General features: G+C 41.7%; 1 protein-coding gene across 2 annotated transcripts in view; it reads right to left on the bottom strand.

The window, feature by feature from the left end:
* The window catches only part of LOC120797946 (rho GTPase-activating protein 6-like), a 78,574-nt gene that overhangs the window by 14,239 nt on the left and 38,969 nt on the right, over positions 1-25,366 (bottom strand). For both annotated transcript variants that reach the window (XM_040141777.1, XM_040141778.1), the window contains one exon: positions 3,051-3,210. In XM_040141777.1, coding sequence (XP_039997711.1) covers positions 3,051-3,210 — 160 coding nt within the window. The remainder of the gene's footprint in view (positions 1-3,050; positions 3,211-25,366) is intronic.

Genomic DNA, 25,366 nt, shown 5'->3' with positions numbered 1-25,366 from the left:
TAACCAACCACGGGAGGGGGGGGGCTGTCGATGAAACTTAAAATCAGTTTAACTGAAACGTCAGACAAGGTCACCTATGTTATTAGTCAGCAGAAAATTATCGATAAAAACATATAAAATCGCTTATATTTTTTATCTACACTGGCCAATACGTGTTAAGAATTTTCTTTGGATACTGGGAAACGTTGCCTTGCAATACATGGTCACCCATAAACTTTCTTGGCTAGATTTCCCTTGAAAAATACATTTTGAATCTTAACATCTTTGCACTACCCTGATTTAAAAAATGTAAGAAATAAGTGGACAAATAAGAAAAGGACAGAAGAGCTGCAAGTTGTAATTCCCTCTCAATATACAGAGCTTATAGTGCAATAAGTATGAAAATAAGTCTTGTAAGCCTCCACTGTGAGACTGATCTGGGTTTGGAAGGCTATTGTTTGTTGTACTTTGCATTCTACAAACAGATGTATTTAATGTGCTACAATTTCCAAAAATGTATGAAGAAACCGCCAATGCAAAGAATCATATCAGCTGCTCTGAAAAATCTGTTTATATATGTGCATACGTGAGCACTTTGCCTCCAGATTTCGGCCTGCAGTTTTCTGAAAGGGGGAAAGCCACTTTGTCAGCATGTCAAGATGATGAATGAGTCCTGAATTTGCTGATTAATGATCAGGAAACTCTCGAAATCGTGGCACGCGCAACTTTAAAGCCCTGGAATCCTCATCTCGGGCCAGGATGTCAGTTCGTGGAAACCTCAGCAACTTTTAATGCTATCATTTGGTCGCTCTGCTGTTTGCTTTTTGGTATCCGAAACCAACTATTTTACACATCAGATCATTTGGGCTCCTTCAGAGTCTTCGCCTTGATCTTCTGGTTTAGCAGCCTCAGTTTGAACCCCAGATGTTCCCTTCAGCTGTATCGAATGAGTGACTTGTGGGGCTCGGGAAATTTTATCCAGATCCCACAGCACGCTCGATTGTAATTTTGGCCTCTTACGTGAGGGAGCAGGTTCAGTTTCCACTTGTATCCAACCGTCTCTGACAAATCTGAACAAGTTGCTGTTCTTTCATAATCAATTTATTGCCACTGTGGCTATATATGAGAAACATGCATGTCCATTTAAGCAGCTGAGCTGCAAAAAAAACTGCAGCTTGAAGTGAGAAGGACAAGAAGGGGAAATCTTGGGGCGTATGAGAGAAAAACAGGTGAGAAACAGGGAGGGGGGGGGGGGGTGAGATGGAAGGAGAAAGAAAGCAGATGTTGTGATGGAGAGCGAGGGCAGTGAGAGAGAGTGAGGAGGGAGAAGCAGAGATAGGAAATGGTTTGGATTTTTGACAGATGGCTCCCAAAGCCATACGGAAATCCCCCAAACCTCCAAACCTCCCCAGTTCAACTCCCAACTAGTTGTGAAACTGTCTGATGAAGCTTTGCTGCTTTATTGTCTCGTCACATCCTCCTCCCATCCCTCTTTGTCTCTCTCAGTTCTATCTTTCCTTAATCTGCTTGTCGTTCTTGAAGAAACACTACAAACATGAGCCCTGGTACTCAGATAAATACGAGGAACATTGAGGCCGAAAAGCCCACATTAGCGGAGCTGATACTAGTACTCACGCACACACCCACACACACTCTCTTGCACACAAGTTGAAATATTTCCCTTCGTTAGCACATGGCGGCTGTCAGGGACTCTGGAATTCATAAGCATCACAGACAAGTACGTATTAAATCATGGTGGGGAGAGGTTTAACCTTCAGCTGGAATGCAAGGCCCTGGATAATCCACTGGCTGCACCATACTGCTGCTAGGGGAGCCACTCCATTCCTGTACTGTGCAGTGAAAAAATGTTGCACTCACCGTGCATAATGTGCATTTGGATGAGCACGGACTGAGCATTCGAATAACAAAACTAGATCTTAAGCGGACAGATAGAGTAAAATGCTGATTTATACAACTCGGATCCGGAAATCTGGAGACATAGCAACAGCTCTATAGCAAAGTGCATTGGTGTTCAGACAATCTGACAGGCTGTAAACAAGCCAACGGTTTAGCCAGATTATCTAAACTAGTGGCTCCCAACCTGGAGGCCGGGAACCCCAAGGAGTCACTGGAGTTATCTGAGGGGTTGTGAAATGATTAACAGCAAAGGAAAGCGGACAAAGTTTCAAAAATTTCTTCTGAATTTCTCCTAGTCTTGGATTTTTTTTATTTTTTATCTGAATCACAGTATAATCGTACCTCCTCTGACCTTTTAAATAAATAAATCTGAGTGGGAAATAATTGTGTAATACTCTATCGCTAAACTGTGATCCATGTAGACATTTTTAGTATGGGTGAGCCCAGTGGGAGAAAAAACCACCAACTCTAGCAGTTTCAGTGCAGTGCTCTGCCCATTTCTGCTATATCTGGCTTAATTTGTCTAATTTTGTCATTTTGCAAACCCTCATTCATTTTATGGTTTGGTTTACGAGACAAAAACACAGTTGTTTAGCTTCAAGATAGGGCCACAAGGACAAACACAGCCTGCGTTTCCAACATTTAGGACATTTAGCACTCGGCCTCAGCTGCAGCGGAAAGGGAGTCGCATGTCGTTATGAGATAGGGGGGGTCAAACAGGAAGCACCTGATCCATATGTGAAGCATGGTTTACATCTAAATTCATGTGTTGTCACGACTTCCCCAAACTTATACCATACATGACTCCCCTTAAATTACACTTGAGGGATGACAAGAGGATGTGGTCAGAGGCTCGAGTGTTGGCTTTACTTTATGGGACATTTGAGAGTATCTGCACAACATTACACAGCAAACCCGGATTAAGAACGACTAGTGTTTGCAACATAGTGTAGCCCCCCCGAGTCAAAAACAAATGCAATTTGCCACATAAATGTCAGGGTCTTGAAAACCTGCTGCTATCTGAGGTATGTTGAAGCAGTAAATTTTACCCATCCGGAACTCGCAAACATAAAGATTATGTAACACTGTACAAGTCAGGCCTGCAATTTTCATAAAAACAACCCCCCACACACACACATAACACACGCTCCCACCTTTTGGCATGGTAATCTGACATCCCAGGTCATAGTCCTGATGTAAACGGGTGTAGGCCACTTCCTGCAGCCTGGCCCTCTCCAGCTCCGACAGGCTCTGGATGGCAACGGGTGTCAGGCGCACACTCCGCCCCGACAGGCTGCTCCAAGTGAAATCACCCTGGGGTAGACAAAAGAAAAATGCAAAGCATAGTTTAAGACTTTAACAAAAATGTTTGTTAATGGACACAGCAAATTAGCTTCATCAAGTGACCAAATATAAATACAACACTGACATATCATCGCCTGTGAACCAGTGTTAGTTTAAAGTTGCTTATTTACACATCCAGCATATACAGAGCAACATTAGCATTCACTTGGAGTCATGTTTCTGGCCACCCAACGAATGTAAGGCCAGTATTCACTTTTAGCTCCAGTCTGGCCTCCACTAACGCTTGGGGCGGCTCTTTTGCAGCTAAATGCTCCACTATGTACAAGAGCCAGTCGCTAACTTGGTGCTGAGGAGCGTGCTTTCAGATTTTCAAGCATTTTCTGCGGCAAACAGCTGAAAACTGGAAACAGCGCTGATGAGAGTGGTGAGACTCAACCGAAACAGAAAACCAAAGCATCGATTTAAAAACGAGTCTGGTGGGTTCTCACAAATGACTACTTTGTACATACAAATAGTGTCCTTATTTGATCGATTCTTAGCATAAAACTATTGATATTAACAGCTTTAACTATTTTTTTTCCACAATTACGCTCAATAATTATGAAAAGAACAGAAAACAATATATTAAGAGCTTTTATTTAGTCACGTAAAATGGTTTAAAAGCGCAGATCACATTTGACCCCGTGGGGTCTTCATCGGGACGGAAATTATAGAGAGAAAGAAAGACAGCATGCACCTAAGAAAAAAGTTCTGTCTTTCTCTAAAGAGTAAGTGAGAACATCTTCCAGCACTGACGTGGTCTTCCACTAATGGATTTGCAATATGCTCTCCACTAACATAAACTAGCATTAAGAATGCATAGCATATGTGAAGGAGGGGATGTGGTTCGTATAGGGAGAGAGCATATAGAAAACGGTCTGAGTCATCGCACCCATTTTTCTGCAGCAGAAAGGTTTATTCTGCAGCTTTGGCTTAATCTGTGATCAAGGTGGAATTGAAATGACGTGAATGGTAATGAAGTGCTGGAAACCTGGAGACCGCCTTGGCTTTGAACATTTGAGTCATCTGAATCTCTGGTCATGCATTCCGCTGTGTCTACTGACAGAAGAGGTCAGGAAGAGGTAGAGGTTAAGAAAGAGGGTAAAAAGAAGAGAGAGGAGACAGAGCTCCAATTTATCTAATGCTTCATCCAGACAGAGGGCTTACAAGTGGGCTCTAACGTGTCTGTGTTTTATAATGTCTTATTTTGTAATCCCGCAAGGAGAGAGAAACCATTTACATCACAGTTTCTATCCTGAGAACATAATATTTCATCATGTTGCCCCTTGAATGATGTTTATTCTTAAAAGTCCTCTAGAAAAATGTGTTTTTCTGAGCCGCACTGAAGACTTTATGTCAAGCACATCAGATGGCTTTTCATAATTAGACCTCTATCAACAATATTTTCAGGTCATTCCTCCCGCTGTCAACTCTCTTGTGATTTGACCCCACTCAGTGCAGTGAAGCAACGCGGCCATCATTCAGCCATGGGAGCAAAACAGAGATGTGGACACGGGCAGCCTGGAGAGCCACCTGAGTGTGTGTGCGTGTGTGTGTGTGCGTGTGTGTGTGTGTGTGTGTGTGTGTGTGTGTGTGTGTGTGTGTGTGTGAGTGTGAATGGGCCTGTCACGAGTCCAGCGGAAGACGGGTTGCATGTTGCCCCCTTTTTAATAGAGCATTTTATCCAGCACAGCTGTTATGTCTTTGTGTGCGCACACGCCTGTGTATGCCATTCCTTATCGCTGGTGGAGGAAAACTTTTCCCTCCCGCTTGACCTCACACACAGTTTAAGGGGCACATACACATGCACATGCCCGTACGCACACGCACTGCGAAAGAAAAGACGAACAGTTGGAAAAGTTAAATAAGAGGCCTCTCCTCGGTCGAGCTGCTTCTGCCCAGCAGGATTCCTGAAGGGGGTCGATGAGCTTCAGTTCTTAAGTGTCAACCTATGAAACCTGTGGAATGCTGACAGGAGAGCAAAGGGGGCGGACTAAATCCTGGTATCACTACTGGACTCTGGCAACAGTGAGCTGAAAGCCTGTGTGACCTGCAGGGGCACCCGGTCAAATTTACAAGCCGATACATACCAAAGCCAGCCTGCACAGTTCAATTGTTGAAAAAGCAGATTTTCGAATGAACTTTAAATTATGCGCTATGATTTTGTGTCATGTATAGTTTGTAGATCGTCTGTGGTGACAAAGAAACACCACATCTGCAACCACTGTCCATCATTTTTCTTTTTTCTTCACTCAATGTTCATTTTAGGATACGTCAAACGTTTTAATTTCAAATGTTATAATTTTATCTCCCCTGCATTTTGGAGTGTATTAAGATAAGACATTTATCACGGTTGGACTTGTAGTCTATGAGCACCAAATTCAGTCTCATTAGTCTAGGTACTGACTCGCTAGCTCTTCCTAACAATGCAGTTACATTTTGTGAAAACCAAAGCTACTGAACACGTGGTTTTGTAGTTTCACACATTGATATCGGCAGCTTTATTCGAAAAGATTTGGAAAAAACTGAAGAATTCAAAGAAAAAGAGGAGAGATTCAAACATCATGCAGAATGTGTGGAAAGTTACAGATTTCAGCTTTGAACGAGCCTCTTTTCCACACTAGCACTCGACTTAATGGAGCAAGAAAACACTGATATAAGATCCATTCTGGCCTTCAAGCCACTGGAGTTGTCGGCCAAGTTTACCCAGTCAGACATCCAAGCCTGGCCTTAACAGCAGCAGACAAAAACACGGAGGCTCATCGCCCTGGCGAAAAGTCAGTCTGAGTTCATGATTAAATTTCTAAGGGGAGAGATCTTTTGTTTTATTTTGTTTTGTTGGAAAACCTTCTCACATTCAGTAACACTCATCAAATCAAGAGCTAATTTCCTCACTTCTGAGATTATGTCTGTCAGCTACTATTACGTACCATAGTGAATTTTGATTTGTTTGGCCGTATAAATGGCGTTAATAAGCTAGAAACCACACATTGGTGATATGATCCACGACCAGTTTCCTAAAGTGATACTCAAACCCACAGAGGTTAATGGGATCACAGATCACATTCAAAACACATTCTTTCATTCATTCACTGCTCATAGAATGCTAATACCACAAATGTCAGGCCACAGTGCACCATAACTGAAAGCCTCTGGAACACACAACCAAAACATTCATTATCTCAGTATGACATGAATGGTTAGTGAGATGTAACACTGTTTAAATAGCCTGTATAGAGACAAATCTACCACACAGCTACTGTCACAATCCTTTAACTCCTTATGTTTGTCTCCAAAATATGGTTGGTTGCTAAGCCTCTACACAACTGCCATCATCTGTTTTCCTCCTGTATTTATTAGAGCCATTGAACCCCCCACAGATAATGTTTGCTGGAATGGCTGCAAAGATCTAATGAGATAATCTCGAGTCTAACAAATGGTATTTTCTGCCAGTTTGCTACACTTAATCAGATTTTTCATGAGCAGAGGTACGTCAATACAAATCATGAATATGCTTTGCAGGAAAGAAGGAAAGAAAAGTATTAGACACACGGGGCAAAAGAATGCAAAGTGATTTATGCGTGCAGTTCCTCAAAGCCAAACAACAGCTTTGGTGAGACGTGTATGTTATACGGTATAAAATGTTATGTAAAGCCCCAGCAAAGCTTCGATTTAGCCTGGGATTCAGCTCTTGTTGTGTTGTCATTGTTGCTGTTTCTATGTGTTCTCATCTGACAGATGTTACTCTGGAAAGACTGATTACTGCGCTGACTGGACTGGCACCATGCAGATAGATGACTAATGCCATCTAGGCCCACAGTGAACTGCAGCATGTGATGCCTGTTCTATTTCAGACAAAGTGACAAACGGCGCAAAAGCCACGGGCGAAATGATATGTCAGTTTCCATGGCAACGCACACGCAGACAATCAAAAGGGCCAGGAAGTGGGAGAAATATTACCATGGTAACGCACCTGGAAGTCACACACACGCAGAGGCAGCGGGACACTTGTTGCCGTGATGCACTGCATAAATTTTTCCCAATTCAAGGTGAATAACATCACTGTGACAATGGAAAGCTTTTTTTTTTCACATTTTACGTCAAGCTGACTTGGAAACAGCAACGACATCCTTGAACATGTGCACTCACAAAACAACATCTTAATAATATCCATCATCACAGTTATACAAAGTATTATTGACAAAGTATTATTGATAATAATGTAGCCAATAACACAGCTACCTCTTTCCCGCTCAATACTCCATATACCAGCTAGAAATCAGTGTGACCATTATTGGCCTGGAGAGCTGTGGCAGTGCATTGACAAAACTTATTGGCCCCCATCTGGTCGTGTACATGTGACTGTATGACTGTGCATGTTTGTATGTGTTTGACGTGGAAGACAGAGCAAGAGAAAACAATCCCCAGTCCTCAAGTAAATACATGCATATGCGCTGCCTTCAGGTGCTGTTGGAAATATCCTACGTACAACCATAAATGGAGACAATGAAGCAAATCCTCTTTCCAGGAAAAAAAAAAATCTGTTATAAAGCCTTTAATCCACTGGTTTGAGCAATGAACTTGGTGAAAATCTTACAAGACTCAAATGAGTTTTGGCCTATAAGAAAGCCCATATGACAAATGCCAAGGCTAAAGGCTGTAAATTAAGGCTTTTTAATGAGTTTCATGAGTTTTTTGTTTGGATATACTGTAATAGCTTTTTAAGTCAAGCAATCGATTGCTGTGGTGTGGTAAAAGGTGAGGGATACAACTTTTTCTGTTGCAAAACTGATTCCAATACTTAAACTCAGGGATATCAGACCATACCTAGTCCCACTGATGACTGGCATTAGGTGATACATACTGAAATGACATTATGCACCACGGACACTGTGGTTCTAAACATTTTGTCAGCAGCTAATGACAAAATGAATGGCACAGCTATTCATTGTTCCCAGACGATGGATCCTGATGTCTTTGGTGATCCTTCGGTTTTTACTTGTGAGCCACCAGTTTGACATTTGCCTTTTTTGTGAGGGAAATGCCTCAACAACTATTGAGACGGATTGCCCTGCAATTTAGCGCAACTACAAGGTCTTAATTTTAAATTCTCCAATACTTCGGTTTATGATCAAGTAGACTCGCAATTTTGTTTACCAAGAAAACATGGAAGCGTGACGAGTCATACAGTATTCACATTTTTTTCATTTCCTTAATAAGATGTGTGGTTCGCTACAATCGATGCAGCATGTTAAATCAATCAATTTCTGGTAAAACTGAACCAATAAAGAGACAATAGGTTATATAATTCCAATTATAAATATGCCAGTGGGTGAAAAACATTTAGCCCCTCAAAGGAATGAATGCTACAGTATCCCTCTCTTACAAAAGTGTTTTCTACAACAACATTCACACACACACAGTCATCATCTGGTAATTACAAAACCATGCTGGTCGACTTCGTATGAACTACAATCACGGAGGAGATGAGAAGTGATATTCCAGAGATCACTCATGGTGAATACAGACACTAAAGGAGCATACCACAATTCTTCACATTGTACTTTTGTTTAGTTTTCTTCCCCTTCTGTGTTGCTGCTGGCTTTAAATGACCGTTGAGCAGATCTTCTGTGCCACAACACTGAACCAGAGGAATGCACGAGTATTTTTCAACACTTCTTTTTTTTCTCTCTTTCTTTTTTGCTTTTTTAGCTCTTACAGGTTGGCTTCATGCATGCATGTAATAGATTGCTTTCGCTGACCTGGAACCGCCTCATGGTTCACATCTGCTTGTAATTACTGACCACCCTCGCCTGTCAGTCGGCAATGTTAGTGTGCGTATGTGCGTGTGCATATTTGCACATTTACCTGTCACACACTAGCGATTAATAGGCCCCTCCACCTGTTTTGGGTTGTCCCCGATGCTGCCTGAGGGAACTGAACCACCAAATTATGGATCCCTGTTATCCACTCACAAGTTACGTAACCCAATGGGAAAGTAATTCAGCGGCATCCGGCTTATCTATGGTTGTAAAATGTGAGGTTATCAACCTCCCATATGGCAGGTCATGCAGCTGGAGCATTATGTGAAGTAAACAACCTGGCCTATGGCTGTAAATGCGATTATTAGACCATCCATTCCAACGCAAAGAAAATGGAAGCTGCTGTGGTTTGGACATAACTGATCATTTACAGTTCATTAGTCAGTGCTGAAATCATTAGTCTGTAGTATTTCAATTATTCAGTCGATCAAAAATTAATAAAACTGACATTTTTGATAGTCGATTAAGTCATTTATGAAGTAAAAATGGCAAACATTTGTTGCTCCAAGCCTCTCAAATGTGAAGATTTGCTACTTTCTTTTTTATATCACTGTAAATTAAAACTATTAGGGTTTTAGAGATTTGCAGATATCTGCTGATGAAAAAATGGGCTTTTGGATTCCATGATGGGCATTTTCTCACTATGTTCATATCAGAACATAGTGAGAAAATGCCCATCATGGATTCGTTGTGTCACATGGTGGAAAATGATTTAAGCTTGACGCAGCACATGCGAATACTTAGAGCTCAGCTCCGAAACAGCCCCTTTTCCACATTAGTGTTCCATTTAATAGAGCAAAAAACAATGCTTTTTGATATAAAGTTGATACTGTCTGAATTGCAGGGGAGGTGGGGACATCATGATCTAGGGAAAAGTGTGTTTTACGGGAAAACTGGCTAAAATAAGCATTTTGAGTCTGCTATTGTTAATGACTCATGCTACATACTGTATGGGAATTACAACAAAGTTTACATTATGGTTACATAAGTTTAAACCGGTCGGAACGAGAGTAGGGGTGAGTATACAGTAATAAAATACGCCTCCATAAAAGCAGAAGAGAACAAAATGCACTCACTCACCAAATTAGTTGCCAGCATGTATCTGCCCAACACTCTCCTCTGAGAATCACATTCTGACAGCATGTTTACTTCGGTATATTGTAGTGATGATTTATTCTTTTCTTTTTTTTTTTCAAAAGGAATGAAAATGCAAAACTTGGCTGAGCACAACTGTCAAAACAGCTTTTGTGTTGACTTGCACATTTGAGGCTCTTGATTTAATTAAAGAATTATACGGCTTAATCCAACAATGCACAGCTTGAATCAGTTTAAGTTTATGAGCCATGCTTATATCTCACAGTTTTTTATGCGCTCTGAGGAATTATTTTATTATTTTTTATCTTTTTTTCAGGTGGATAAAAGAATCATGACATTTTTAAAATAACAAAAATCCCCTGCCAGCAGAAGTTTCTTTCTTGGGTGCAGTGTAGTTGCAACGCCTAGTTGCATTTCTGGAATCATATAATTCACTTTCTGTATGTTATATTGATACAGCAAAAACTGCACTTTTAATTCCTATTTTATTGACATGCTGAGTGATAAAAGATTCATTTTTAATTACATTGTTCTGGCTGTGGGAGGCCACCGCACGTTAATGAGGAAACGCAGGCACTGAATGTACTGATACCTGCTCTAATAGGTGAGTAACAGCTTTGACTTCATATCGTCTGCCTTTGCAGTTAATGAGTCCTTCCTGGCTCAGTCACAGGAATGAGCAACTTGTAGTGTGTGCTCCAAATATTTCCCCCCAATCACTGGCAAGCACATCTAAAGCCTCGGGCGAACTTCAAACATTTTAAAGAAAGATTAATATGAAGGGCCAGCAGCAATAATGAGGCCCGACCTTAAAGACTTAGGATCTTGCATAATGGATTACATAAGCTGCAAAAGCAACGAAAATCAGGTATTGTATCAGTACCACGGTTGCTGGTAATAGGAGAAGTTGAAGTAATGTGTGGGTTCGTGTGTGTGTGTGTGTGTGTGTGTGTGTGTGTGTGTGTGTGTGTGTGTGTGGTATTGGCTCAAAGCAGTCTGTGGATGGCAGGGCGACTACAGCTTACATCCAAAAATCTGTCAGGGTATTTCTCTGTCATCAGCTGTCACTGGCAGACTGGGTTTATGTCACAGGCATTATACTCCTGTTTGCCGCACTGAACTTTACGCATAACAACCCCACGTACTTAAACTGGGTATTTGAGTGTGTATTTGTACTGGAAAAGAAACTTGAGCCATTTGAAGTCTGTACACAAGCTTCTAACCTTTTCCCCATTTCTGGCCAAAATGACGGCCAGCATTTTTTTGTCTCGTAGAAGTTGTCACAACTTTTTAACCGTACATTTAACATATTTGTCATACTTCCTGGTCTCTTGTCTCTCTGCCGGGACTCTTCTTTCTATGTTTTGATGCTACACAGTTCTTTCAGTATACGTGAGGAATTGTCGGAGGTAAACCATCACAGCTAGAGAGCGAAGCTCCACATTTAAATTTTCTATAACAATTTAGCTCCTGCTTCATATTATGAACTTCTCATACCTCAGTAAGCGATGCCTTAAATGATGCTGTACGTTTAATGGCACTGTGGACAGGGAGACATGTGTGGTCACCGTGAGGTTGTCTAGCAAGGTAAACCAGGGCGAGTTCAGCTGTGTTTAACATGCTAAGAATTTGTCCTCACTCCTACTTTGACTTGCAAACCAGTGATTTGCTTGCAAGGTGTGTTCGGAAACCTTTAAATTGCTCGAGGGTCCAGGAGCCAGACTATAAACACTGGATAGCTTCACTGTTTTATTCTTCTCTGCATGCTGCATTATCTGCTTTCCGCACATTTTTTCCATATCCAATTTCCACAGAGGACGGGGATTTTCAAAATCCCATTTGGTTTCTCCCAGTTTTACAGTTTCAGTTTGATTTATTCAATAATACAGTATCTCTCTAAACAGTGTCCTCTTTCTGATGCCATTATCTGATGAGTCAAGCTCTTTTTATAAAAATGTCGATACCCTCATTTTCAGTTGCTTTTTTGATCAGCGCCCTAACCCCTCTGACTGCCGATGCAATACTACATACTAACTTCAAGCACATGCTGGAAAAGTGTTGTGAACAGTGGGGAAACAGCTCTGTGAACCTCCTGGACAACGACAAAATAATACCTGCCGCATCCTTGGAAAAACACTGAGATGTCTCTACTGGTCATTAACAGTCTGAGGTCGCAGTTTCGTGTGGGTACAAAACATTTAGGCATGTTGATTTTTTTGTATACTAGCTGCAATAGCAATAAACTAAGACAGTTAGTATACTGTGTACAATTAATATGTACAACGCAGTTGGGAAACGCTGCTAGTTTAAGTTGTTGTATGCAGCCTGAGAGAAAGCCCTGCTGACACTACTCAGGACTGTGAAAACAAGGCCACATCATTTAATTATTATGTTTAATGAGTGAAAAACGTAGATAAATGAAGGGAAATGATATGCACGTCATTTCAGTATTTTTTTTGAGTTCTGCACCCTTGTCTTTAACCATTACCCATCACCCAGCTTTCTCTCCTGCTAATATCTTGTCCGCAAGCATTCCATTTCCCTCTGCTTGTTGGACCAAAACACACACAAACTGAGCCCTATCCAAGGAATGTGTGTACTCTCAATGTGTGTAATCTCGACTGTATACAAGACAGTAAATTCTCCCCCTCTCCTTCTAACCGGACTAGCGGGCGAGCTAATGAAGTCGGTTAATCATTACTAATCCTACACGAAAAGTAAAGCAATTTTAGTGATTTGCATGTGAGTGTGTGCGTGTGTGTGTGTGTGTGGGTGTTCGTGCGTGAATGTGTTTGTGTGTGCGTATTGGGAGGGGGATGGATCATGTGCGTTTTATCATAAATAAGTGGAAAAATGTGTTGTTGGCTCCACTTGAACTGAGACAAACTGATTGTGGCCTGATGGAAGCGGTGGGGACTGAGATGGCTTGAGCAATCAGCACTCAGTCCTGCGTGCTTGTGTGTGTGTGTGTGTGTGTGTGTGTGTGTGTCTGTGTCTGTGTCTGTGTGTGTTTTGTGAGTTCCTACAGGCCTCCATGTGTGTTATGGAGTGATCTGAAACTCGAATTAAGGTCACAACTCAGCTGTAGCCTAACCACTTCCAAATAAACTGTGCAGATGACAACAACCAGAGATGAGCATGATTTTAGTCAAAAGACACATTTAGCTAATTTGGCATTTTGTTTTTCAGGCTTCTTGAGAAATTGCCAAAACTTGATGCAATAACTGTAGATCATGCCCTCTTTTATTTTTGTATTTTTTTATTTTTCTTTGTTCAGTGTTTTGTATCCCCTCCAGATCCCACCATCCTCTATGCAGGTACCCTGGCTAAACAACAGGAGTCACAACTCAGGTAACAAAAACACGGTCCCTCACTGGCTGCTCATCTGTGCAGATGTGTCCAATTACTGGCCTTGGATATAGTTGAAACACTGCGGCACAGTGGATGCATACTGTAAATGTTACCAGACATTAAAACAATCACAAAAGATTGCAAATGTCGCATTCTGGGGCCAAATATACAGTATGGTAGATGGTAGATGCCGTCGATGCAGTTCAAATAGTATGGAGTGAGTTTGGAACCAAAAGTATATAGGAGAAGCACATCGTGCAGACTTGAAGCAAGCATAGTGGCCTGGGATCAGACCTTAGCCGGAAAATAATTAAATGAGTCCATATGATAAGACAAAAAATCTGTCTAAAATGCCAGTTTTGTTTTTTTTTTTTCAATTTTTTTAAATAGGGCTGCCACAAACAGTTATTTTCACAACTGATTAATCTGCAGATTTTTTTCTCTTTTTTTCTCGCTTCGATGAAATGCCCATCGTCAGCTTCCAGGAACAGATTCAAATTGTTTGTTTTGTGTAAATATTCACATTTGAGAAGCTGCTAAAAAAAAAATGGCTTAAACGACTAATCGATTACCAAAATTGTTGTGGATAAATTTTCTATTGATTGACTAATTTGTGAAACTGACTTATTGCTTAAGCTCTACTTTTATATTTTAATGGTCAGAGTAGAATCCAGATCTCACAATGCTGTGTCTAGCCACATGTTTGCTGAATGAATGTGTCTATTTTATATTTCGGGACAAAGTGTTCACTTCCAACTTCCTCTTTCTTGGCTTAATTCTTACCATTGCATCATTTTGCCTCCATACTTGTGACTTTGTGCTGAGTTTGCTAAATCCGTTATCTATCATGCATTTTTCCTTTCATATAAATGACCCTGAATGAGTGCATTGCACACCGTTATCGTATGCTCACAGAGAATCAACCACACTGCGTTTGAGTTGAAGGCTGAACTGGATATGAACAAGTATCCAGTTGGGGAATATAATGGAATAGAATAGTTAAATTCTGTGTTCCTTCATTAACACAGATAGACGCTCAATACATATAATATACAGTACATAGCGTCTGTGTGTGTGTGTGTGTGTGTGTGTGTGTGTGTGTGTGTGTGTGTGTGTGTGTGTGTGTGTGTGTGTGTGTGTGTGTGTGTGTGTGTGAGATCCAGGTATTACTCACATTGTGGGGACCTAAATCTTTTTACACAGTCACATTATGGGGACTTGTCTTCCATATATTAGTAGTTATGGTTAAGGTTAGAGTACGTTTCCAGGAAATGAAAGTAAGTCATGGAGACACAACTGTGTATGTCTGTGTGTGTGTGTGTGTGTGTGTGTGTGTGTGTGGATGCGTGTCGGTGTGCGCGTGTGGCTGTGCATGTGCAATTTATCTGTCAATCAGTCAAAATGGTTGTGTAAGTAGCCCCATGGGCATTACTTTCCCATCGAACCTTTTGCAGTCTGAGAACTCCACTATGTCAGCACCGTGAGAACAGGATCTCGCACACACGCACGCACATGCACAGGCTTCAGAGGAACCAAGCCCAGAGAAATAATGTGCCACTTCATCAATCCTGGAATGTTCTAAAAAAAAAAAAAAATAGATTCAGAGATTAGAACTGGCATCTGTGCCAAAAGGCCATAACGCGTCAGGCCTCGGATGTAAAGCCGGAATTTGGCTTATACCGTCCACTTCGCCTTCTCTTATTCTCCACAACTGTAAAGTCGCGAAATGTGTTTTTCCTCTCATACACACGCACACACACCCGCTCGAAACCTCCAAGCCTCCGACAGCTTTTAGACAACCACAATTTGAAGTATTTCAATAGAAAAATTAATGATGCAACGAGCAAAAATGTGCATGTACACCCACACACACCCAGATGAAGATACACTAAACTGTCACATAGCAACAATACCAGAGACCCACACAACTTTGTCCCGTTACTTCCTGCTGCCCAGACAGACACATGACACCTATGACGCTGGAAAAAAGAGGGGAAGCCTGTTTTTTGTTTTTTTTTCTAAAGAAAAGAAGTGTGACTTCAACAAAACCAAACAACCAAATTTATCGTGTTTTCCAGAAGTCTTCAGACATTTCCAAAAGCACATAATAAATTCAAGAATTTCTGGCAATTAACTCCTGATTCCAAACAACTAGTGTCATTAATCTGTCATTTTTGTAACAGCTGCTGTCTTCTTTACACTTTTTGTCCTGTCAAGACTCAAGATTCAAGACTGAATTGCACGTCAAACTTGATTTCACACAGTCTGGCTGTGGAAGTTTCGGCTGAGGGGTGTTTTTGCAACCATGCACTGGGCCCTCTGGGCTCGCCTAAGTAGGTGTCCTCGCTGAAAACGTCCATGCAAATCAACTTCACATGAAGGACGTGCTGGTATGTTTTCAGGAAGTGGGGTTACAAGTGGAGTTTAAGATAACTCCGACATCTGACTGAAGCATTTCAGAAGCACATTACTGCTGCTCGATAAATGCAGTTCAACTGTTTCATCTGGGCCCTTTTTTTCTTATATTTTCTGCATCTGTTTAGACCCAAACACCATCCATTATAACAGATGAGAGAGTGAGTGCATTTTCTTAACACCTCAGTCTTTTTCATGAATGTAAGCGTGTGCAAGATTATATGTTGATCCTATTAAGGAAGAGTTAGTTTGTTTTTCACACCGGTGGCGAGACCATGAGCCAACAAAAGTACAGCACATTCCCTTGGTCTTCCCTTTCTGTGCTTCTTCCACCGTATCCATTTAACACAGCAGGATCAGGGCAAAGTCTCCATAAGACTCTTTATTTTCCACATGGGTGCCAAATCCAGCCCCCCCCCCCAGTTAATCTTGTGAGGTAGTTAAAGAGCAGGGATTAAAGCATGCTGGTCTGCTCCTCACAATCCGGATGATGTTGATGATGAAGATGACAGAGTTGAGACAGAGCCGTGGTCACTTTATGAGGCACATGGCAGCGCTTACGCACAGCTTAAAAGCAACGTGCGCTCACATGTCACACATATGTTCAGAAGATTGCACATGTATGCTCCGCTTGAAAAAAAAAAAAAGGGGGGGGGGGGGGGCATATATGTGCAGACAAAATCTTTGCACACAAAGAAGCAAGAACTGCCTGGAAATTTTGGGAGAAAAAAAAAACCCAATCCGCAATCATGTACCTGTAGGGTACCTGAAGGGTTTGATCTATTAAACCAAGTGATATCTGCTGTCTGTCAAAGAAACAAAAGGAGAGAGATGTTTTGGTCAGGTATTCTAAATGTAGAAGAAGCCGCCATGAGAAATGTAGGCATAAAAATTGTGCTCTCTTGTGAGTTTGATGAATTGAGTGCTTCGCCATGTCTGGCCAAAGCTGCTCTTTGTTGTTGTTGTTTTTCAGTCTGTATCCCTGTTTTTCCAATGACACATGACAAGCCGACCGACGCGTTCCACTTTATTTTTCTCCAACAACCTCCGGGCCCCTTTTTATACCCGAGGCTATTCCTGCAGGAGGAGGCGGAGTCTGGACTGACTTTGCAGCTTCCGATGGAGACTGAAAACCATCCATGACTGGGCTGGAATGTATGACCGGGCTGACACATGGCAGATTTCAGCCCCTGGGTCCTACTGACAGTTCAACAACTGGAGAGCATTTCCTTCATGATTGATACTTGTAACTGCGCATCAATGGGGTTTGAATCTGGCCAAAGACCTTTGCCACATACAGTATCTAACACCAGATCCCCTCTTTGTCTCTCCATTTCTCCATATATCAATGCACTCGCCATTGAAAAGTTCATATCAAAATAAGAAGAGAATTGGGCATTTGGTAAAAGTTTTAAAGTAATTCTTTCACCAATAAACCCATCAGTGCTTTCAGTATTTGACTCAACCACACTCTTTTTTTTAAAGTAACTTAACTCCCAGCTTTTCTCCTTAGTTTCAAAAACAAGACGAACTTCTTAACTGTAAAATCCGTTGGTCATCCTCTTCTTTCAGCAGTAAAACACAACTTGTAGTTGCATTGGGACAAACAAACCAGATGGAAATACCTTTTTTAAAAGAAATCTTTGGATTTTTCTATGAAAATTGGTTTTAAAAAAAAAACTGAAACAATAAGCTTTAAAATTAAAACCATAAATGACCATAAACTGACTATTTGTCAGCCAAAGTAGAACAATAAGAATATGATGTAAGCCACTGAGATACAATGAACCACTGCATATAAGAGAAAACACTTTAAAAGTAATTAAATCAACGTTTAAAACCGCCAGTCTTGTTTCAGTCCACTAAGTTCTAGCCAAGTGTAACTTCCTGGAGACCCACGCCACACCCGTCACTGCCCATCAGTGCTTTGTTCTCCCTGGACAGTGGATGTGCCAGTGCGTTTGTGTGTGCCTGTGTGCATGCTCTTTGCACGTGTAACACAGGTCATAGCCGGGTCAGCTGGTCTATTATTGATTTCCTAGCGGAAAGAGAGCGAACACAGCGCTCCGGTCCCGCTGTCCATTCCTGACAGACCAAACCAACCTTCAACTGACCGAAACGTGTGTTGTGTATGAATGTGTGCCACTAAAGAACGCTACAAAGCGTTAACAATAATCACTCGGTGTAGAACACTTGAAACAGATGCTGATAAGTGCTAATGGGGTGTTTAATTAACACGATAAACTACTTATCACATTCCCACTGGCACTGCTCCGTGTGAGCCTTCAAAACTCAATCAAAGTTTGTTTCTCACAGGGTCTGTTTGATGTAGGCTTGATTCGTGCCGAGAGTCGGGAAACTAGACCGACAGAGCACGTACCACCAGGCTTAAACCGGATCCGGCACTGAAACGTGATGACAACAAAGCCGTCTAAATTTACTCCACTGTCCCCTGCTGAAACTTTGAAATACACTGAGTGAAAGGGACCGTATGAAAAGGATTGGGATGGGGAGGGGGGCTGAATCTCACACTGTACTTTTTTTAAGCAAAATCATCAGGATTAGAAATATTTGCTTCGAACACTGCCCTTGACTTCGTAAAAAAAATGCAGCACTGGTACCGCAGCTCGCCCCCGACTTCAAGCTTCACGTGTCAGTGGAACAATAATTGTCAAATAGCCCAAATTGCAAATTAGCAGTGGAGTCAGCAAGTGGTAAAATTACGGAAAAAGATAGCGCGTGGTGCTTTCTGTTTACCACACATTCCAGGTGCCGCTTATTTTTGAACCGAGAGCTTCTTAATTACTAGGAACAGTTATTACCACTGACGCTGAATGAGTGAATGTTGCGCAGGCGGCAGCTCTGTGGACGCTAAGGCGCCGTAATATCCCCATTTCACCCATTAGCAGAACATGATGGTTTGCGCTGAACATGATTTATACCACAGGATAACACTATATGGTACACTTAATGTCACTATAGCTCTGCTGTGCTGTTGGATTTTTTTTTTTTTACATTTTTTTGCCCATATTTCCTCTGCACTAACTTGGATTAAAAAAAAAAAAATCTGGCACAGAGTGAAATGTATCATTTTTTTTAAAACAGCACTTTCCAGGGTTTACTTTTGCTGTTCCTCAGTGTTTTCATAAGAGCTGGAGAGTGGATTTGTTCCCCTCATTTGTTCCCCATTTTTGGAAAATAAACACTAACACTTCTGATATACTGGGCTTGTAAAAATAATTTTTTGAACAATATAAGTCCATTAGTAAACCTAAAAAGTGTTACTTTGGACAATGCTAGTTGTAGATGCCAACTATCAGTCTACACAGTGTGTAGACTGATAGACTTAAATATTCCCACTATCTTCCACATGTTTTAAGAAGTAAACACATTGTGCCTCATATAATCACTGCAACCACTTAGATAAAACTAAAAACACGTTTTTTAAAATTTAAAAAAAAAACTTTTTTCACATGGGACATTTTCTGCTGACTTTGTTTCTTCATCCAGCAATTACTTTGACCTTCGAACAAAGTCTGTCAAAGATTGCGAGGAGATTAAGAAGAAAACTAAAACCTTTCTCTATCTTTAAGAGCCTGTTTGTTCTGTACTTTTCCTGACCACAAACATTAGGATTTGGTTTTTCTAAATTACGACCACAACATCCTCAGGGAGACAAACAATGGCTGTGTTTTCAATCAAATTTCATTTCAAGTATTTGAGGAAGAATTCCTGACCTGTCTGCCAAATCTATCACTATTCCAAAATGTTCAAAAATAAAATTTTATTATAACAGATTGATACAGATGTAACAAATGATGAGTCATTTCGGTTGCACAAAGTTTGAAGAAGCAGTAGTGCAGAAAGTGAGACACTACAAACAACACTGCCTGGTGGATGGAGTTGTTCATCCACTCATCCATCAATCAACGCGCGTGCACATCCTCGCTCAGCTATCCATGGTCAGCATACACACAAACACACACGCGGGGACTTTTTTCCCGTTTACGTACTCCCATCATTTTACTATAAGCAAGTGTCCACCAGGGTGACAACACACCCTGAGGATTTCCCGTCTGTGTAGCTTTTCTTTTCTTATGTATATCTTTGAGGTGCAAGAAGCAAAAACGAACGCCACCTCTCGCTTTTTTCACAACTCGTAGAAAAGATGCACGAGAAAAAAAAAAACTTTTCCTAAAATCAATCGGGAATGACGGTGAATTGACAAAATTTTGAGGCTGTTTTTTGTATCTGTGGAGCTCCCTGCAACTTGATAGAAGGAATCTATTACGAAAACAGCAATTAATCTCCATTTAGGCCCATGCCAAGCCATACACTGAAGTAAAGGATAAAAATAGCCACTTGTTTCCCCCTGCCACTGGTGCTGGTCTCATGAAATCCAATTTACAATACTTCCAGCAAGAAAAGATAGAGAGTGGAGAAATATTAACAGACTGTAATAGACTGGAAGGTAAATAGTAAGTGTGTCACAATGGAATGGGCGTGTGTGTGTGTGTGTGTGTGTGTGTGTGTGTGTGTATGTGTGTTTGCATGCACCACCACATTCCAGTGGCAGCCTTGAGAGCAGCAAATCCAGTCTTAGTCAAAGGCCCCTAGAACTCCAGGGTCACACTTCTTACCAGTCCACACACACAAAGACAAGCTGCAAGTTAAATGCGTTGGCACATGAATGCGCACATCGGCTGCAGGCCGAAACTGTTCACGGTATCTTCGACGTGTTATTGCTGTCACAAAAATCTGTGTTGTTCCAGGGATCATCTGCGTTATTCCTTGTCTGACGCGGAATATTCCTTTCATCGAGGCTCACTGAGATGTCGCCAGACTGGAAATGTGACTTCCGCCTTCCTGCATGTCAGCTCGAATCTTTTCTATATGCCTGGCCTTGATTCTATCAGTCCATCTGTCTCCATCTATCCGTCTGTCTCTCAGAGGTTGTTTTTTTTTTTATGCTTCCCATACTCTGCAAACACAAACACTAATGATCGATGGAGCGAGTCCCTTCGGGCAGGTCAGGTGGACGTATCGGCTCATCTCTGACAGGTCGTGACACTGACTGAGAATGAGGCAGTTTATTTAAAGTCACATAAGCAACTTGTTCACATTTGTTTGTAAAAAAAAAAAAAATACCTCGACGAGCTGTCTCCAAAACTTCGAAACAACGTTCGCTGTATTGTGTTAGCTAAATACACTCTGCTGTACTTTGCAATCTCAACATTTCCTTATAATACATTAGGCGTCTTAAGTCCGGTGCACAGCTCTAACATAGAGCAAATTAGCTCCGCTGCACGAAAAGAAGTTCGCCAAAACAGCGCGGCAAGTGGCGCGGACAGCAATAGTGTCACACAGTGTTACCGGGAAAACGCGTGAGTATGTTTCCGAGGTTATTAGCACTTTTCTCTAAAGGATTAGAATGTTTTGGTTTCGGGAACTATGCAGACAGCATTGTGAGATAGATGACGCTATCAGCAACAGCAAGCATGGGAAAAAAGATCATTAAGACGACTCCTTAAAGTAAGAAAACATCTACTTCTGTAATAATGCAATTTCTTGGAAATACATTCCTGGAGCATAAGCTTATTCTATGCTTGTCTACACAGGCATAGTAACGATGTAATATCCTATTTATTTAATTGTTAATTTTTGTTTAACTGTGTTAAAGTCGCAAAGTGCTGTAGTACATACTAATTTGTCTTAGAATATGAATAATAAACCGCTGGAACACGTTCGGACTTTTCAGAAAGACGGATGAAATTAACCCTAAATGAGAAATGGCTTTTGGACTTTGGGTCTCATCAGTAAACGTGATCCTGAACCGGATCTCTGGCATGTGAATGATGCTTAACTCCTCCTCCATTATTGCACTGAATGTCCGTCTCTGGGATTATTCTGTTATTTGATACAAAGACATCCACTGTGAGGTCCTTCAGTATGTGGCGCAGATTGGTACGTGAGCATTCGCTCAGGGAAAAAAAAACAAAACACATGCACCTCGTTAGAGAAAAGCGCTCGCGGACGCACTTTGCTGCTGAGCCTCGGAGACACACCGAAGCAGTGAAACAGAAGACCTAATGCTCGATGCCAGCGTGACCCTTTTGACTTGTTGACCTTTTGTAAAAAGTTTCCAACCCCTAATATTTGGGTAATTCTTTTTTGTGGGCAGCTTCACTGCAGCCTCAAGTCCGCAGGCATTACTATTGGTCTTAAGACTGCTAGGAGGGGCAAATACACTGTTCTTGATTTTTTTTTTTTTTTTTAATGTGCAAGGCCGTGAAGTGTATTCTGCTAAGATTTAACAGCTTTGGCTAGTTTTGGCAGAGCTGTGTTGCTAAGGTCACCCAGAGAGTAACAGCTGTCTGAGGTGTTGAAAATACAAGCAGGGTTTTCTCCACTGGACAGCACAGTCTGTTCTTACAATTTAGCATCTAGTTCTGCTTTGTGTGCATGACTCATGTGTATGTGTGCATCCATGTGTGGCTGTGCGGGTAGAGTGCAAACACCACTGTGCACGAGGTAGTGGATTTCAAAACTCTTAGCACGCAGGATGGTAGCTTTGATTAGTTCTGTATTGATTCCACTGCATTACACCGTTTTGCAGTGCAGGGAAATCAAGGAGAACATGCTGTTAGAGGTCCTTTTAAAATTGCCAAACTGTGATGTAATACTTCTGCACTTCACACGGCAACATGGTGATTGAGACCATGCCCTCATGGCTGTTACACAAGCAGCCGGGAAACATGTCTAACCGTTTCTTGAACCTACTGACCAACTCCCTTAACTTTCTCAACCAAGAAAGAAACACCACTGGATGAAGTCACGACGAAACCAGGCAAGAGCTTCAGCTGTAAATCAAACTCCTTAAAACATCTAGAGCACATATTTTCTTCAGGCCCGGAGAAAGACTCCTGCCTCTGGAAGCACATCTCCCACAGCAAACAGTGGCTCAGATCTTGCCAGAACTTTCTCCTCTGTGTTTACTCCGCTTTGTTTTCCCCTCAGCCTTCGTCCATCTCCATAAAAAGACAAGTCTTGAGGAGGGCGGACTTCTCTTTTGCTGTTGATAAAAGTGCCTTTCCCTGACGGGGTCTAGAGAGAAAAAGGAGGGACAGACAGTGTTGTCATGACAAGCCAGAGGTGACGGCTGTGGAACGTGGAGAGGCAGTTTTCGACTGTGTGGTTTCCTTTTTCCTGCCATGCTGGAATGGTGTTACACATGCAATTCCAGAGCAACGATCATCTCAAGTGCCAGGTTAATGAATGCACAGATACGTGTCTGGAGTGTCAACACATGACCTACATGATAAGGGGTCAACAAGCCCCGCATACGCTACGAAAAGCAGTCAAATGACAGCTGACATGAAAGTCGGACTTTTCTCAAAATTCACAAACGTCTTTCCCCAATATTGGACTGACAGGTTTTTGTGGTGATACCAAAAAAAAAAATCCTTCAGTATCTGTGTGCATTCCTAGCAACTGCACTCCTGCGAACAAAATGTCCACTCCTGGTAAATTCTCCCTCTGGGTCAGATAATACTTAGGAAAACTTATTAAAACTCGTTGTGCTGATGACTAAGGAGCTGTATGGATGGTTGATGCCATCCGCCCACACAAACACACACACAGACACACACGCAGACATGCATGAGCACAGCTGTTCATTACAGACGTGTGAGCACCAAGGATGGGCATTCAGGAAAATCAATAAAGATTCACTCATTCTATAAAAACCTCCTTTCAATTTGCCACAAGACTGAAGGCTTTGTGGCTTGTTCTGCCGGAGCTGTTTGCACTGGGAGTGGCAGGGGAGTAAAACAAACACACCTACTGCAATAGAACAAGGTCACACATCGGCAGGTAAGGCGAGGAAGTTTGTTGCTGAGTTGCTCTCAGCGTTATGCAGGTCGAGAAGGACAGGAGCAGGAGGAGGAAAAGGAGATTTTGAAGTCTCAGAAAATAATTGACCACAGCAAAGACAAATGTCAAGAGAAACAGCAAAGAGGAGACAAAAGGAGGGAATTTGGTGCTTGTCTAAACAGGTAGCTGCTCTCAGGATGACAAGGGTCCCTGCATGGACAGAGGAAGGCAGAGTATTTTCTATTTGGTCAGTGATGAGAGACAGACTCGAAAAGACAAAGAGAGACAGAGTCGAAGATGAAAAAAACGATAGTGGAGGAGGGTAATCAGTCATTTCATCAATACTTTCTTTGTCTGGCTCTCGGCTTCTTTACTCCTCAGCGTCAACCACCGCACGGGCACCTCTTTTCAATCCAGTATAGTCTGAGCTGATTAAAAAATCAATTCAACATCTTTTCACACTCTGCGAGCCTCTGGACAGTGATCTTTTAGACATTTTGGCTGTAAATGCACGTTCTGCGAAAAGGATGCAGCATCGCTGTCTCAAAGAAAGTGTACAAGTTGTAATAGTTGGCCCTCGTTGGCACTTGTAAACACAGAACAACGTTTCAGGACAAAGACAATCATTATTTGCCTGTTGGCAGAAGCCTCAGTGCCGGCTGGCTCCTCTCCAGGATCAGCTCACTCACATCAAACTCCCATCCTAAAACCTCCTTGTTCTTTCATTTCTCTGTTGTCATTGTTTGACATCCAGACAGCATATTCCTTCACGGTGCACGTGACCTATGACCCAACTCCAGTCCAGAACACTAATCAGAGCGTAAAAGCCATTGTTGTTCTTCCTGGTTCAGGTCAGGTTCTATGAATCTAATATTTGCAGTCATTTGAATATTACATAATGAATAGGCCCTCCAGAAAGAATAAAGCCCATGAGCCATATACTAATGAGATATTCAATGTTACGGGAGAGCCCCGTAAAAAAACAGGTTAAACAAGCCACGTTGTCTACAGAATCAAATTTTATTAATGCCGGTTTGGATCACCTGACAGTCTCCTGATGATGACTACATGACTTACATTTCCTGCCTCATCTAGTGTGATGATTTCATAATTTGTTCAGTTGCTAAATAAATTAGTTAATTGCTCATCTGCTGAAGCTTAATCAATCTACTGGGCTGAGCAAACAGTGTCGTTGTTCAAATGATTCGGACAAGCTTGATCCACTTGTTCAGCTGGTTCAATTACATTACAAGCGAGGCAGTGAATGCAGTACAAGATGACACAGTACGTGGCTCTACTGATGGCAAAGTCAGTCTGTCTCCCACTTTTGTCCAGAGAGATATTCTTTCAACAACTGTTGGATGAAACGTCATGAGATTTTGTACAGATATTCATGGTCCCCAGAGGATGTAACTACTGACTTTTGTGATCCCCTGACCTTTCCATCAGCACCACCATAAGGATGGGGGATTGTCGGGTCAAAATGGTCATTTGGCCAATATTTTGGTTTATGACCCAATACCTGCAAAGCTAATGACCTTCTCACCAACTGTTCTTTGTGTTTAGCGCTA

Source organism: Xiphias gladius, chromosome 13 (assembly GCF_016859285.1).
Source record: "Xiphias gladius isolate SHS-SW01 ecotype Sanya breed wild chromosome 13, ASM1685928v1, whole genome shotgun sequence".
In the NCBI taxonomy this organism is placed as follows: Eukaryota; Metazoa; Chordata; class Actinopteri; order Istiophoriformes; family Xiphiidae; genus Xiphias; species Xiphias gladius.
This window is presented reverse-complemented; position numbering and strand designations above follow the sequence as displayed.